The following is a 12,941-nucleotide window of genomic DNA, read 5'->3' on the forward strand; positions in this document are numbered from 1 at the left end:
ATTCGAGTCTGCGATTTTGACAATTATTACCGTTCAATATTACCGCATAATGAGATAATTTCAAAAACTACCTTACTAGGACTACATGTATTATAACATTAATGACTTCTCTGTTCACTTTTTCAATTAAAAAGAATTGGAAAAAAGTTAAACTCAGCTAAAATAGTTTTGGATTGACTGAACTGCTGTCAAAATAACTAGACTTTTAGCCAGATTATGTTGACAGTGGAGACAAGTCTACAATGGTTGGAAATATAATTACGGAATTCGAAATCAGAAGTTTGATTGGACATGTATTTAGAAATAATTTTACTTCCTTTCTTCCCCGTAAAATGTATGTACTGAACTCTATTCATACAAATATTAAGTGTGTCGAACTTTTATTCCACTGAAGCTTTGTTTACTCTCTTTGCCATCGGATACGGGTCGCATCGGTAGCTACAGACTTGAGGGGCGTCTACACATGCGATACAGACGCAGTGACTCAGATCAAGGCATGCAGTCGAACCTCAATATTTCGCAATACAAGGAGGATTTCATGAAACGCTTAAGAAGGGATTTGCTGTTTTAAGACTCTTAACTTGCGATCTCCCTGAAGATTTACTTAAGACCAAACTTAAGATCAATTGGAACACCACACAAGGTCATTTAATGATAAATACGTACAGTATAATTCACTTTATGTCTCTTAAATACTGTGAAAAAAGCGCGCAGCAAAAAGTAACGGAGTTACGGTAACTATTTCTCGACATGTATTAGACTTGAGTCGTGGAAAATAACTAGGTTTTTTTTTTACTTAAAATATATTTCGAACATCCTTTGTATGTTTTCAATGCTTGGTGACATGAAGTGAAAGGTGGCTGTGTTAGTGTATTCTGTGCAGTAGGCCTACGTGGGCTGAACAAAATGGAAAAGAGCTTTAGCCTTATTTGCTCACGTAGTCACGCATGCAACATAATTTTGGAACAAACAAAAAGAATCATTGTGTGGGTTTTCATTGTAATTTTCAGGTAGAAGTATTTGCGGTGCATAAAACCCCATTGCCCACGCGTGACCGAATCCCGGAAAACGAAAGGCATGAAATTGACTCATGATTGCACAAAGAGACAGGTGTTATTATTTGAATCTGTTATGTGACGTAGCAAGGTCATTTGATAAAATGGGGGGGGGGGGGGTGAGACCTGAACAGTGTACTCGCTAGATCATCCGCGCTAAAGGCCTACACAGGGTTTTTCTCTGTAAAATCAAAAAGCCGACATCTGGCCAAGGAGGCGGGCAAAACCTATAGCAGCATATTTTCCACTTCTAAAAAAAAATGCTTTTAGTAACATAAGCTCACAGCGTCTTTAAAGACATTTCGGATATTTGCTTTTCATGCATTTTGTTCGTTTCCAATAATAACACCACTTAAAATCAAAAAGAGAATGTTCTAAATTTTACCTGCCGGTTTCAGCTATATGGATATTACAACTTTCGATAAAACAATGAGGAAAATAACATGCACAACTCCCTCTTGATCACGAAATATGATTTCGTCCATATAGCACTCTTCAACAATCAGTCGATCGGAAACCACTTACATTTCTTGATTTCTTCTAAGGCCAAAAAAAAGTATCCGTTTTCTGGAATGCGCACGCGTCGCCGTAGCCATGCGCGTCGGCAAAATGGGGAAAAAAATTCAATAAAAGATGATGTCTTAAAACCGCCAAACTCATGGTTTAACTGGAATCCTGCTGCTGCACAACTTTAACGTGCTTTTAGATGGGGTTATGATCAGGAATTAGCTTTATGTGGCCTCTCTGGACTCCCATATATATTTGCACTAAGTTTAGTCGGGCACCATTTGCAGTCATCAGCCGACATTTGAAGCAAAAAAAATCAGGTAAAAAAAAAAGCCGCGTCGCCGCTCCACTTTTTGGGCAAGCTCCATACCAGAAACCGGATACTTTTTTTGGCCTAAATGACAGGAAGCCAGACGGAATAATTTCACGGGGTGCTTTTAGTACCAGTACAATCTTTAATCCAAGTCAGCTTGAATTCGGTAGATTACTTTTAGGATTAATGCAAATGATCCATTATGCCTGAAAAGCACTCACTCTCCACATCTCGTTAATTGAAAGTGCCATATCATGTAGCCTGCAATTATGAACCGGCCAGCATCACAGATAGCACCGATTTTAATACGATAATGTAGGCCTACATTTGTGTTGCTGGCCTTAATGCCGTCGTTTATTCGCCGAACCGTCTTTACGTCCATCGGAGCACTCTGCCAAATTAAGACATGTCTGATTTCCTGTGTGAAAACTCGGCTCCATGTTTCAACGGTGAATTAGAAATGTTCGTGTGTCAGTGGTTTAGTTGCTGATGATCTGTTGAACAAATTTGAATTGCACGGATCCAAACAGCGAGTGGGTGTTTTAAAGGAGTGTTCATTTCTCGGCAAATTTGGTCATAAAATTGGTTTACACTAATAAAACCTTTAAAAAAACCTCTAAAACCTACCAAACTGATGCTGCTGATAAAAGTAAGGACAACAGTCACAGTTCTGAATATTTAATGTCTTGCTGACATCCTATGATCTGCGAATGCATTATATTCGGTGCACAGTCCTTTATGAAAAAAAGTGCATATTTTAATGATAATATCAACCACATCATCACGAGTATCTATACTATACAAGAACTCATTGCACTATCATCCCACTGATCTCATTGTAAAAACCTGGATAGTGTTTGCCATTACGAGCTTTACTTAACGGTGAAGCTATACGCACTGGTTCCCTATCCTTCCATTTGAATGTGTGGAGGGAACCATTCTCGACCACTCCCATTGTTCAAAAGTAGAGTCGTCTAAATGTATACCAAAACAGAAAATTTATATGAGATACATTTTATTTCCATTGATTTTTTTTAAACAAAGAAATAAAAACTCTTTGATTAAACAGTTTACATGTCAATGAAGTTAAAACAAATTCTTACAAATCTGTTGTTCTTGAAGTGGTTATCCGCTCCGTTCACAAGTACCCCCTCACCGGCAAAGAAAGTACAGAGGGGGTGACTGACCGACGCCATCTTGCCTGACTGCAATTTTGGATTTACATCGATGGATAATTTTGTACAGTAATATATGCCTGAAGGCCCATTTACCAAACAAGATAGTGCACAATATCTATAACAGACGACCTCTATAGTTAACGAGACACCAATATGAAAAAAACTTAACACCCAAATCCACGCATTAAAAGTAACTCCCAATAACGACTGACAATGCAAATAATGTGAGGATATTAGACTATTGCGTAGTTGTATTTTAAGTTAATTCCACTTTTACCTTTCAATATATTGCGGTTATATGGCGGTTAAATGGCGTAGGCGTTCAAATCTCCAAAAGGTCAACCCCATTAAAAAAAAAGTATCACAATTTCTCCTAATCAAAAGACATGCAGATTTTCATTAGTGCAAACGATTATATACACGCAGTACTTGACTTTTATTCAGGTTCTTATGGATGTGCAGACAAATTCTATGCACATAATCTGTAAACCGACACCGGTAAAACTTCACGATCACGAACACCCCGATGTGTACCGGTAACCTCACGAAGCGGTAACCTCACGAAGTGGCAACTTCTGGCGTCTCGCCCGGGGTCTGGACAACCTCAACAACTATCGCCAAAAAATAGGTGAGGAAAGCGATGTAGAATACAACAAAGGAGACGCGATCCAGATACTTCGCAATTTTCTTCAAGTTCCAGGATTTCTTTGCCTGTGAAATAAGAAAAGAGTACAAAACTTGAGTAATGGCCCTTAGCATTACGGCTACATTGCGAACCTCATTAGTACTATATCCCGCTTAGGTCTACAGAGAGCACTAAAACCTCGCACAGTTTGGTGTAAGACAAAGGATCCGTACTCGATCCGAAAGTGTATTACAAACCTTCGACTGCGTTGTTTCCTCGTGTTGTGCTGCATCCCCTTCGCCGTCTTGAGTGAGTGTAGCTTGTTGGTGACCCTCACTGCCAACTTGTGCACGAGGTGTGGGGAAACCCTGTGAGGTTTCCCCGCCATCACTTCTGTGGTAGAGGGCAATAGATACAGCAGATATCATGACTGCAAAACCGGCAAGTACGAAGTTGAAGAGCACGTAGCGAATCATGACTGAAGGTGTCTCGCCTCCCGCATCACTCAACTCATCCTGAACAAGCAGCTGAAAGATAACAAAACCGAAGAAGATGGAAATGCCGAAGGAGAGTTTCTCGCCGCACTCGTTGGGCAGCCAGAAGATCATTGAGGCGAGCAGCGTGAAGATCGTGCAGGGGGCCAGTACCGTGTACACGTGGTACTTGGGCTCGCGCCTCAGCGTGAGGCTCAACATGGCCTCTGAGGATCGGTGGCAGTCCTCACCATCCGATATTGCGTCGATGCAAGTCGGTGACAGTATTCCTCGGACCGTGAGGTCCTCAAGACGCCAACTGGATATTGCCATGATACTCTCACGAGGTCTATCGGCCTTGAAGGCATCTAACCTCATGACGCCGCTTGGGACGCCAACTGTGCCGACAACGAACCAGCATTCCTGGACATCGAAGGGGAACAACGACTGCTGGAGGTGGCATTGCGTCTTGAAGCCGAGGTTATTTCTAACGTGAAGCACGCCCTCACTGGTGACAAATATCTCTGTGTCGTCCGTGATCAATCTCGTCTCTTCCAGACTACAATGCACAACATATACAGTTCAAATTGTAATCTTTGTGTCGGTACATAGTGCTATGAATATCCTATAGACCTTTATCATGCTGACGCCATTTCAGTTATATTCCCTGTATCCAATAACAGTACTGAATGATAATTTGATTTGTGCAAAAAGGAACCAGACTGTTTTTCCTTCCAGCCTCGCTTTGATTACGTTGACTTGAAGATTACGTTGACTTGAATTGGAAAAAAATCAAGATGGCCGCAACATGAATAAATGGTCTTTACTCCCCGGTTTGCACGTTGTCTTTAAACAAGAAACAAGATAAAATCAGTATTTGGCATCATGCATGAACATTGGCGACAGATTGTCATACGTCATTTTGCATTAATTATAATAATTATACATTGTACATTGTTACCAGGAGCTAACATTTGACGATATTATGAAGGACAGGGAAACTCACGCGTTCATCACAATGAGTTTGGGATACCAGGTCTTGCCCGCCGCAACTGACAGATACTCCAGGCCGTTGTAGACGTCAGGGTCCCACTTCAACCTGTCATCTTGCCATTTCTGAAAAACAAGTATACAATCACGTTTGATCGGAGTTTTCGTCAAATGATTTTTTTTTTAAATTATTCTAATAAGTACAATTGCATCGATCGTTAAAGGACAAGCCCGAAACAAAGGGAAAATAAAACATTCAATTTACAAAATGAAACAAATTAAAAGTATTCAACATTTATTCAAAGAAAAAGAGTACACTTTTATGTTCTTACCATGTTAAATGCAGAAGCCATTGTAATTACTTGTTCCTTGGAATCCTGTAAAAAAATACTGCAAGTGCTGAAGTTTTCTTTTTCATTATATTCAAATGGCAACTATAATTGAAACCGACAGGGATCTATGCCAAACAAACGCTTCTACCTCATGATGTATTTATTGTGCTTACTGCCCCATAAGGAACCCAACAAATCAACAAAATATTCGCTGACAATTTATCACAAAATGAACTGTTTTCTTAGTGAATTCTTCCCTCCACCCGATTGGAAAAATGGAAAATTCTTAATGCAAATTCCGAACGCTTTTCATTTTTTTCCATCTAACTTACAATATTAAGGATGGAGAAGACATCCACCCGCAGAGCGACTTGCACCGTCTCGGAGGCGTTTCGGACTGGGCGGGTCTCGGCATCGTACCCGGCGTTCGCCCACAGATCTGAGACCAGACGAGCCTCGTCGTTCCACGGGACGGCACCCACTGCAGCGATGGCATGGACTAGCACTAGAAGCACGGAGATTACACGGTTCATTTCTGAAAATCTGAATTGGAAGATATGTCAGTTAGAAGATCGATTGATTGAGTTTTTCTTTTCGTAGATTCCAACTTACAATGAAATGTGGAGGCCTAAGTAGGAAACAAGTGTATCAAAGGTAAAATAACACCAAAAGCCAAAGCTTGTTCCACTTCTTAAAAATCCTGTACCTTTGGGTCCCATTTAACGTCATTTTCATTTTGCTATTTTAACCATCCTTATAAATGGCAAAAATAATTTGAAATAAGGTTAAATGGGACCCCCCCCCAAAAAAAAAAGGTTTACATTTTTTTGTTTTTTGAATGATTGCGTTAAACAAAATTACATCGCAAAGGCCTTTTAATTTGCAACATCGCATCCATTTCGTTATATGATGCATCACAGCGATAACTACGCAATTCAATTGGTAGGCACTCGCGCATGCATCAACCTCTATTCGGTACAGCCCATGCAAAGCCATTACAGGCCTACCTATTAATTGGTATTATTTCATTTCTGGGCACAGAGTTTATAACACGGCCTATCGGACGTTACTAAGCAGTCGCTGTAACAACATTTTGTCGTAATCCGGCGTCACAGCTCTGAGTATCAGGTGCAAATTTCCATTTGAATAGAAAAGGAACACCTGGGGACGCTGTTTGAAAAAAAATGATTTTATTCTGATTTTTGATTATAACTGTTTTTGATTTTTCAAAAACTTTATTCATCGGATTAAGAATATTTTTATACAGAGTAGGAACGTTTTAACATACAGTGCTGACACGTAACTCGTCCATTCATGTCAAAGCATAAAACTGCAAGAACGTAAAACGTCTACATTTGTACTTGATTGTCTCAAATAATATAAACCCTACATGACGCACGTCATTTTATTACCCAAAGAAAATGGTTATGTCCCACAAAGTAAATATAATTTATAAACTGTGGTTGAAGAAAATAAAACAAGTGGTGGGAAGGTACATGGAATATGGATTTTTTTCATAAAATACAAATATCATTTTTTTTTTACACGTATAATGTGAACATAGCCTGGTGGAAAATCGACATGTTGGATCCACACGCAGTAAAGTCACAAAATTATGAACTAATTGTAAATTCTATCATTTATGCTTAGTCTACAACTTGAAAATAGGTACGTACTTTTCTGGGCCCGGAAGACTCGACACTTGCGTACCTCTTCCTGTGGTGCAAAGCGGAGAGTAATGATGGCGACTGTATACGCATGTCGTTATTAGGCCAAGTAAAAATAATATTATGTTCAGCGTCCGGGTTTTTGAAGAAGAAAGGACGGAGGATTTTGTTTCCATTTAGCCGCCATTCGAAAAGTTCTCGTTTGGGAATGAAATGACGTCACGATTTTAGTAAAGTTGACTCCGATTGGCTGGCGCGCGGCTTGCATATATCTGCATGTCTAGACATATCAGACGTCATACAGGATACTCTTGGCCCCGTGAATTAACGGTTGATACTCAGACCTTCCGAGCCCATGGTCTGAAGTTAAAAGTTCCCACTTGCAAGTATTGATTTTCTTGTGGATTGGTTAACATTTTTGGTTTTTCCCGTGGTACCGGTATTATTATTATTTTTTTTAAATCCAGGCGACCTTCAAAAAGGAAGCGGGCGGGGACGCTTAACAAATCCTTTTTTTTTTACGTTGCCATATCTTTTACATTCACTGCGATCAACTTGAACCTATTAAATTGACAACAACAAACAAATCTTTTGCCATAAAAATACGCGCTATGTAAAATTTGACAACTTGTACTGGTAACACAATCGACAGTGTCAATATGGCGACCATAAAAATAAGTCAAGTTGAAACACAGATGTATACGGGTACCAATTGGGTTCAACTATATGGACAGTCTGATGGCTGTATTTGGTTGGTACTCGGTTTTCGGCCACGCACGGGGAATTTAATCGTATTGATGAACACAAGGGAGTTGGTTTCCTGATTGATTTCAATATCACTGAGCCGTAACAACTCGAGTGCAGGCCTCATAAGATGTATCGTAGTTTTCAAGAATGCAGTCTGCCCTTGCACCTGGATTGCTTTTTCACTCTGACAAATATACACTTAATAGAAAAGGGAGTTGCATTAATCAACAGTTGCTGGTACATGTTCATGTATATCTTTTTACGAGAGGCGGATCTATTTGTGCTAGTTCTTTAACATTAACAATTCATCGGCTTAATTCTTATACATCGGCTCTAGGCATATAACATACACGTGATTTTTTTTGGGATTGAATTTACGTTAAAAAAATCTGGGTTAAGAAAAACATCAATTGTTGGTGTTATAAAAAAACCCAATACGATCTGAAGTGAGGAGGAGGAAAGCGGAGACAAACAAAATGTGGAAGGAAAAGACGAATTGACAATAGAGAACAGATTATATTTCCAATGAAAACAGAGATTTCGTTGAATTAAAACAAAGCAATGTGAATTCCATTAGCCACGTTACTGTAGCAGTGTTGTAGTCGAGTACTTTTTTCCGAGTACCGAGTACTGCCGAGTACTTAGGTTGCCGAGTACGAGTACGAGTACTTGTACCTCCGAGTACAAGAACGGGTCTCCGAGTACGAGTACTTGTACTTCCGAGTACGAGTACGAGTACGAGTACTCGCATTTCCGAATACGGCCATAGGCCCTAAGGCAATTGGTTTATTGTGCGTAATTGGCCCAGGCCCAGTCAGACCGATATACAGACCCACTCACGGCTAGCTGTTAAATGTGTTTGTCCGGACTTGCACAGAGGAAAATCAGGAAATCTCGATTTCTTCACAAGCCAATCAACCATTTCAAACTGAAAGAATCGATAAAATAAGGCCATGGTAAGTGAAGCTATACCATCCCCCCACCCCCGAGTACTGCTATTCGAGTACGAGTACTTTAATGATCGAGTACAATTTCGACAGGTCGAGTACGAGTACTTTGCTGCCCGAGTACGAGTACCGTCATTTCGAGTACGAGTACTTTGACATTCGAGTCCGAGTACGAGTACGAGTACTCCAAAAAAAAAGTATAGTACCGAGTACGAGTACTACAACACTGTACTGTAGGCGTAATAGGCGGGATTAAGGTCTATTAATACAGCTCGCAATTAATTAGGCAACATTAAAGGCAATGTACAACATTTGCTTTTGCTGCAATTTTCAGAAATAAATTGATTTGGAGGATTAGTACGTTATCTATATATATAAGAGAGAAGTTTACTCGCCCCCGAGACGATGTTTGCTCCTGAAAGGATCCGAGACCGCGGGCTCCCACGGCGCCAAAATCGCTCCACGTCCGTGGAAAAATGCGGAGGGTGTCTTCCGCCGGGTCAGACACTTCGGGTCGTCCTGATTTTCCCGTACGGACCGGCGATCCGTTTCGTCGATTTTTCGTGACTGCGTTTTGCGCAGGAATTTGCCGTCGTGTGCGCTTTCACGTTGACTGCCTGGCCGCCCCCTGTGCTGGCTTTTTCTGCGTGTCTAGACTGTGCGAGGTCAGCGGCTTCGACGTAGGGGTTGCGTTTACGTGTTCTACTGGGCTGTTTTGCAAAAGAGTTCACCAAACGGTAGCATGGGGTGACCTTGGCAAAATATTTTTTCTCCATGGTGCGTGGCCATCGAGTGTCCCTATTCTTTCATATGCTTCGCATGCCGCCCCTGCGCCGAGTGCAATGAATACTCAGAAGGACCACACATTAGTATGCATTGCGCGGTCTGACCAATCATGGAGGTAGAATTCTACCTCAATGGACCAATCGAAAGTCTACACTGCGTAGTACTTCCGAGATATGCGTAAAACCGTCGATGGCAACGCGTACTGCAGCCTGCTACACACCCTGGAAACGAGGTTGGGTCTACGGTGCTCGCTATTTGCAGCACAAGCATGTGATGTGATATAGTGCTCTGTTGCTTCCATCATGTGTTCACAGCTCCATGCATCCACCAAGGCTGACCGTTGTGAGTTCGCTGCCCGCCACGTATAATTCAGTGTCGCGTTATAATTTCAGGGGCCTGTTTGGGATCAACGAAGGATCGATGCATTGCTTCAAATACCGCGATCTTAAACGCAGTCACAAAAAATCGACAAAAAAGTGTCATCCGACCCGGTGGAAGACACCCTCCACATTTTTCCACGGACGTGAAGCCGCGGTCTCGGATCCTTTCAGGAGCAAACATTTCTCGGTGGCCGAGTAAAACTTGCTCTTAAATAGATGGTTGAACCAAGTTGAACCAACTTGACTAAAAAGTGGAATCGACTTTTTCCTCGCAGACGGTCTCGCAAATTGTAAGAAGTTCAAGTTTACGTTTGTTGAAGAGAACAATACTGAAACTTAATTATGACCGTCCTCCATGATTCAGACCGTTTGTAATTTTATGGTAACACTCAACATTTTCATTTCAAATGACACCTTCACGTTTTATTGCATTATGATTTATTGTCAAAACTGTACAATCAGCCTTCGCCTGAAATGTACTACAGTAACCTTTTCACTACGTTTTCCAAATGCGACTGGATCTACGGCGCTCACTATGTACAAGCGTGTGACGTGTGATAGAGTGCTGTTGCTTCCACCATGCATGGCTGAGTGTTGTGAGTTCGCTGCCCGCCACGTATAATTCAGTGTCGCGTTATAATTTCGGGGGCATGTTTTGGGATCAACAAAGGATCGATGCATTGCTTCAAATATCGCAATCTTTGAACTACGTTGGGTTGGAATAACGAAGGGTGCATAAATAATAATATCCATTGGCGGTTGTTGGCTGTTTGGCCTTGCTTTATTAATTAGGGTTGACCCAACTTGAATAAAAGTTTAATCGACTTTTTCCTCGCAGGTCTTGCAAATTGTAACAAGATCAAGTTTACGTCCAATAGTGACCTTCCTCCATGATTCAGACTTTGTAATTGTATGGAAAACACTCAACATTTTCATTGCAAATGACACCTTCACGTTCTCATTGTTATGATTTTATGTCAAAAATGATCAGCCTTCGCCAGCACATGTGTACTACGGAAAGCCTTTCAAGTACGTTTTCTCACAAATGCCACTGCCTCACAAAATGCCAATTTAACAGACCAACGGGAACATTTACAGACTGTTGCCATGGTACATAATTATCATGGGCGTCAATCGGTGGGGGACACTGTTTTGGTCCCCCCCCCCCACTTTTCTACCCCGAATAAAAATTGTAGCTACTACATGTATAATGATTCTGTTACTCAGAATAGCTGATTTAATGACACCAAACTCGAAAATGATGTTTACAAAATGATCTTTTGCTAAAAAAAAAATGTTTTAGTGGTCAGAAATTGCCTCAGATCGCACCACAGAAATTGCTTTTCTATAACTGCATGTCTTCTCAACTAAATCCCCCAATTACATTCAACTCCCCACATTTTCATCCCCAACTCTACGCCCTACCCGATCTATGATCGGGTAAATCAACGAAGGATCGATGCATTGTTTCAAATATTGTGATCTTTGAATTATGTTGGGTTGGAATAACGAAGAGTGCATAAATAACAATATCCATTGGGGGTTGTTGGCTGTTTGGCCTTGCTTATATTATGGTTGAACCAACTTGAATAGCATAGTTATATCGACTTTTTCCTCGCAGGTCTCGCAAATTGTAAGAACTGCAAGTTTACGTTTGAAATCATTGTGTGATACTGCAAAAACACTCAGGCATTAGGAATCAGGAATCCTAAGGAACGGCTATCAAAAATCTGAAAAACTCTCAAGTGTAATACACACTGGAATTTTTGCATCTTATGGAGTCATCATTAATTAAGCTGCAGTTGCAATTTCTTCTACAAGGAGGTTTGTACAAACATCTGAACACCAAGTTCTATGAGTTTTCGACGATTTTCCAGGACTAAAATATGGCAATGACATTTAACAAAATTTTGTGGGAAACAGTTGTTTGGTATATTGATATTGTTGGACTTACTATTTGTTGACTTTTCAAAAGAAACTGTAATTAATTATCGTTATTCCGTCGTTTCATCCAAAGCAGCCTATTCAAAACAACCTTAACATGATGTGGATTTCCTTGCCTTTTCCATAACTGTTAATGTTTTCCAATTTTCACGAATATTTCATTACCTACGAGAATTTTTGACATTATGTAGCGGAAATGAACGAATATCCAAACTTTGGTGTGGGACCACCTTGGCATTACAAAACGATTTTTTTTTAAATTTGAATGCTTTCTTTTATATCCTTATCCCATAATTTTTTTTAGAATGACGGCATGCAAAATGTAATAACTTCACATATTTTTTTTTGGTCACATTATAATTGTTTAAATGTGCAGGTATTTGGAAACTAATTGTGTCGGTTAATAATTTTTCGGATTATGACTAAAATATTGTCGCTTCAACTGCGTACATTCGAGAAGCGAATGCAAAACTGATAATATTTTGACATCATGGGCACACAAACCATTATCATAATCGACTACCAGCAGATTCTAACGGAAAACGTTTTCGGCAGTTTACTTTTCAGTAATTGTTCAATTTAACGCCCAGGAAGTAATTTCGTATATCAACATGGGTCTACGGTGCTCGCTATTTGCAGCACAAGCATGTGACGTGATATAGTGCTCTGTTGCTTCCATCATGTGTTTATAGCTCCATGCTTCCATCAAGGCTGAGCGTTGTGCGTTCGCTGCCCGCCACGTATAATTCAGTGTCGCGTTGATAATTTCGGGGGCCTGTTTGGGATCAACGAAGGATCGATGCATTGCTTCAAATATCGCGATCTTAAACGCAGTCACAAAAAAATCGACGAAAAAGTGTCATCCGACCCGGCGGAAGACACCCTCCACATTTTTCCACGGACGCGGAGCCATTGTCTCAGATCAGAATAGCTGATTTAATGACACCAAACTCGAAAATGATGTTTACAAAATGATCTTTTGCTAAAAAAAAAATGT

The 12,941-nt window shown here is 40.5% G+C and overlaps 1 protein-coding gene across 1 annotated transcript; it reads right to left on the reverse strand.

Moving 5' to 3' along the window:
* Positions 1–2,000: 2,000 nt before the first annotated feature.
* Positions 2,001–6,010, reverse strand: LOC119734455 (acetylcholine receptor subunit beta-like). The gene is made up of 5 exons (XM_038207959.1): positions 5,806–6,010; positions 5,474–5,518; positions 5,158–5,267; positions 3,936–4,710; positions 2,001–3,764 (listed from the first exon to the last, which is right to left on the reverse strand). The coding sequence occupies exons 1-5, from the start codon at positions 6,004–6,006 to the stop codon at positions 3,612–3,614; spliced, it is 1,284 nt and encodes a 427-aa protein (XP_038063887.1). The 5' UTR covers positions 6,007–6,010; the 3' UTR covers positions 2,001–3,611.
* Between the last annotated feature and the right edge of the window lie 6,931 nt (positions 6,011–12,941).

This window comes from Patiria miniata, unplaced genomic scaffold (assembly GCF_015706575.1).
Source record: "Patiria miniata isolate m_02_andy unplaced genomic scaffold, ASM1570657v1 HiC_scaffold_27, whole genome shotgun sequence".
Taxonomy (NCBI): domain Eukaryota; kingdom Metazoa; phylum Echinodermata; class Asteroidea; order Valvatida; family Asterinidae; genus Patiria; species Patiria miniata.

What these genes read in the sequence shown, in the direction of transcription:
- LOC119734455 (XM_038207959.1), bottom strand. Translation starts at nt 6,006, where the DNA reads ATGAACCGTGTAATCTCCGTGCTTCTAGTGCTAGTCCATGCCATCGCT. An exon ending in TGGCTTCTGCATTTAACATG is followed by an intron (nt 5,268 to 5,473) that starts GTAAGAACATAA and finishes CTTGTTTTTCAG; the next exon opens with AAATGGCAAGATGACAGGTT. An exon ending in AAACTCATTGTGATGAACGC is followed by an intron (nt 4,711 to 5,157) that starts GTGAGTTTCCCT and finishes TGTGCATTGTAG; the next exon opens with TCTGGAAGAGACGAGATTGA.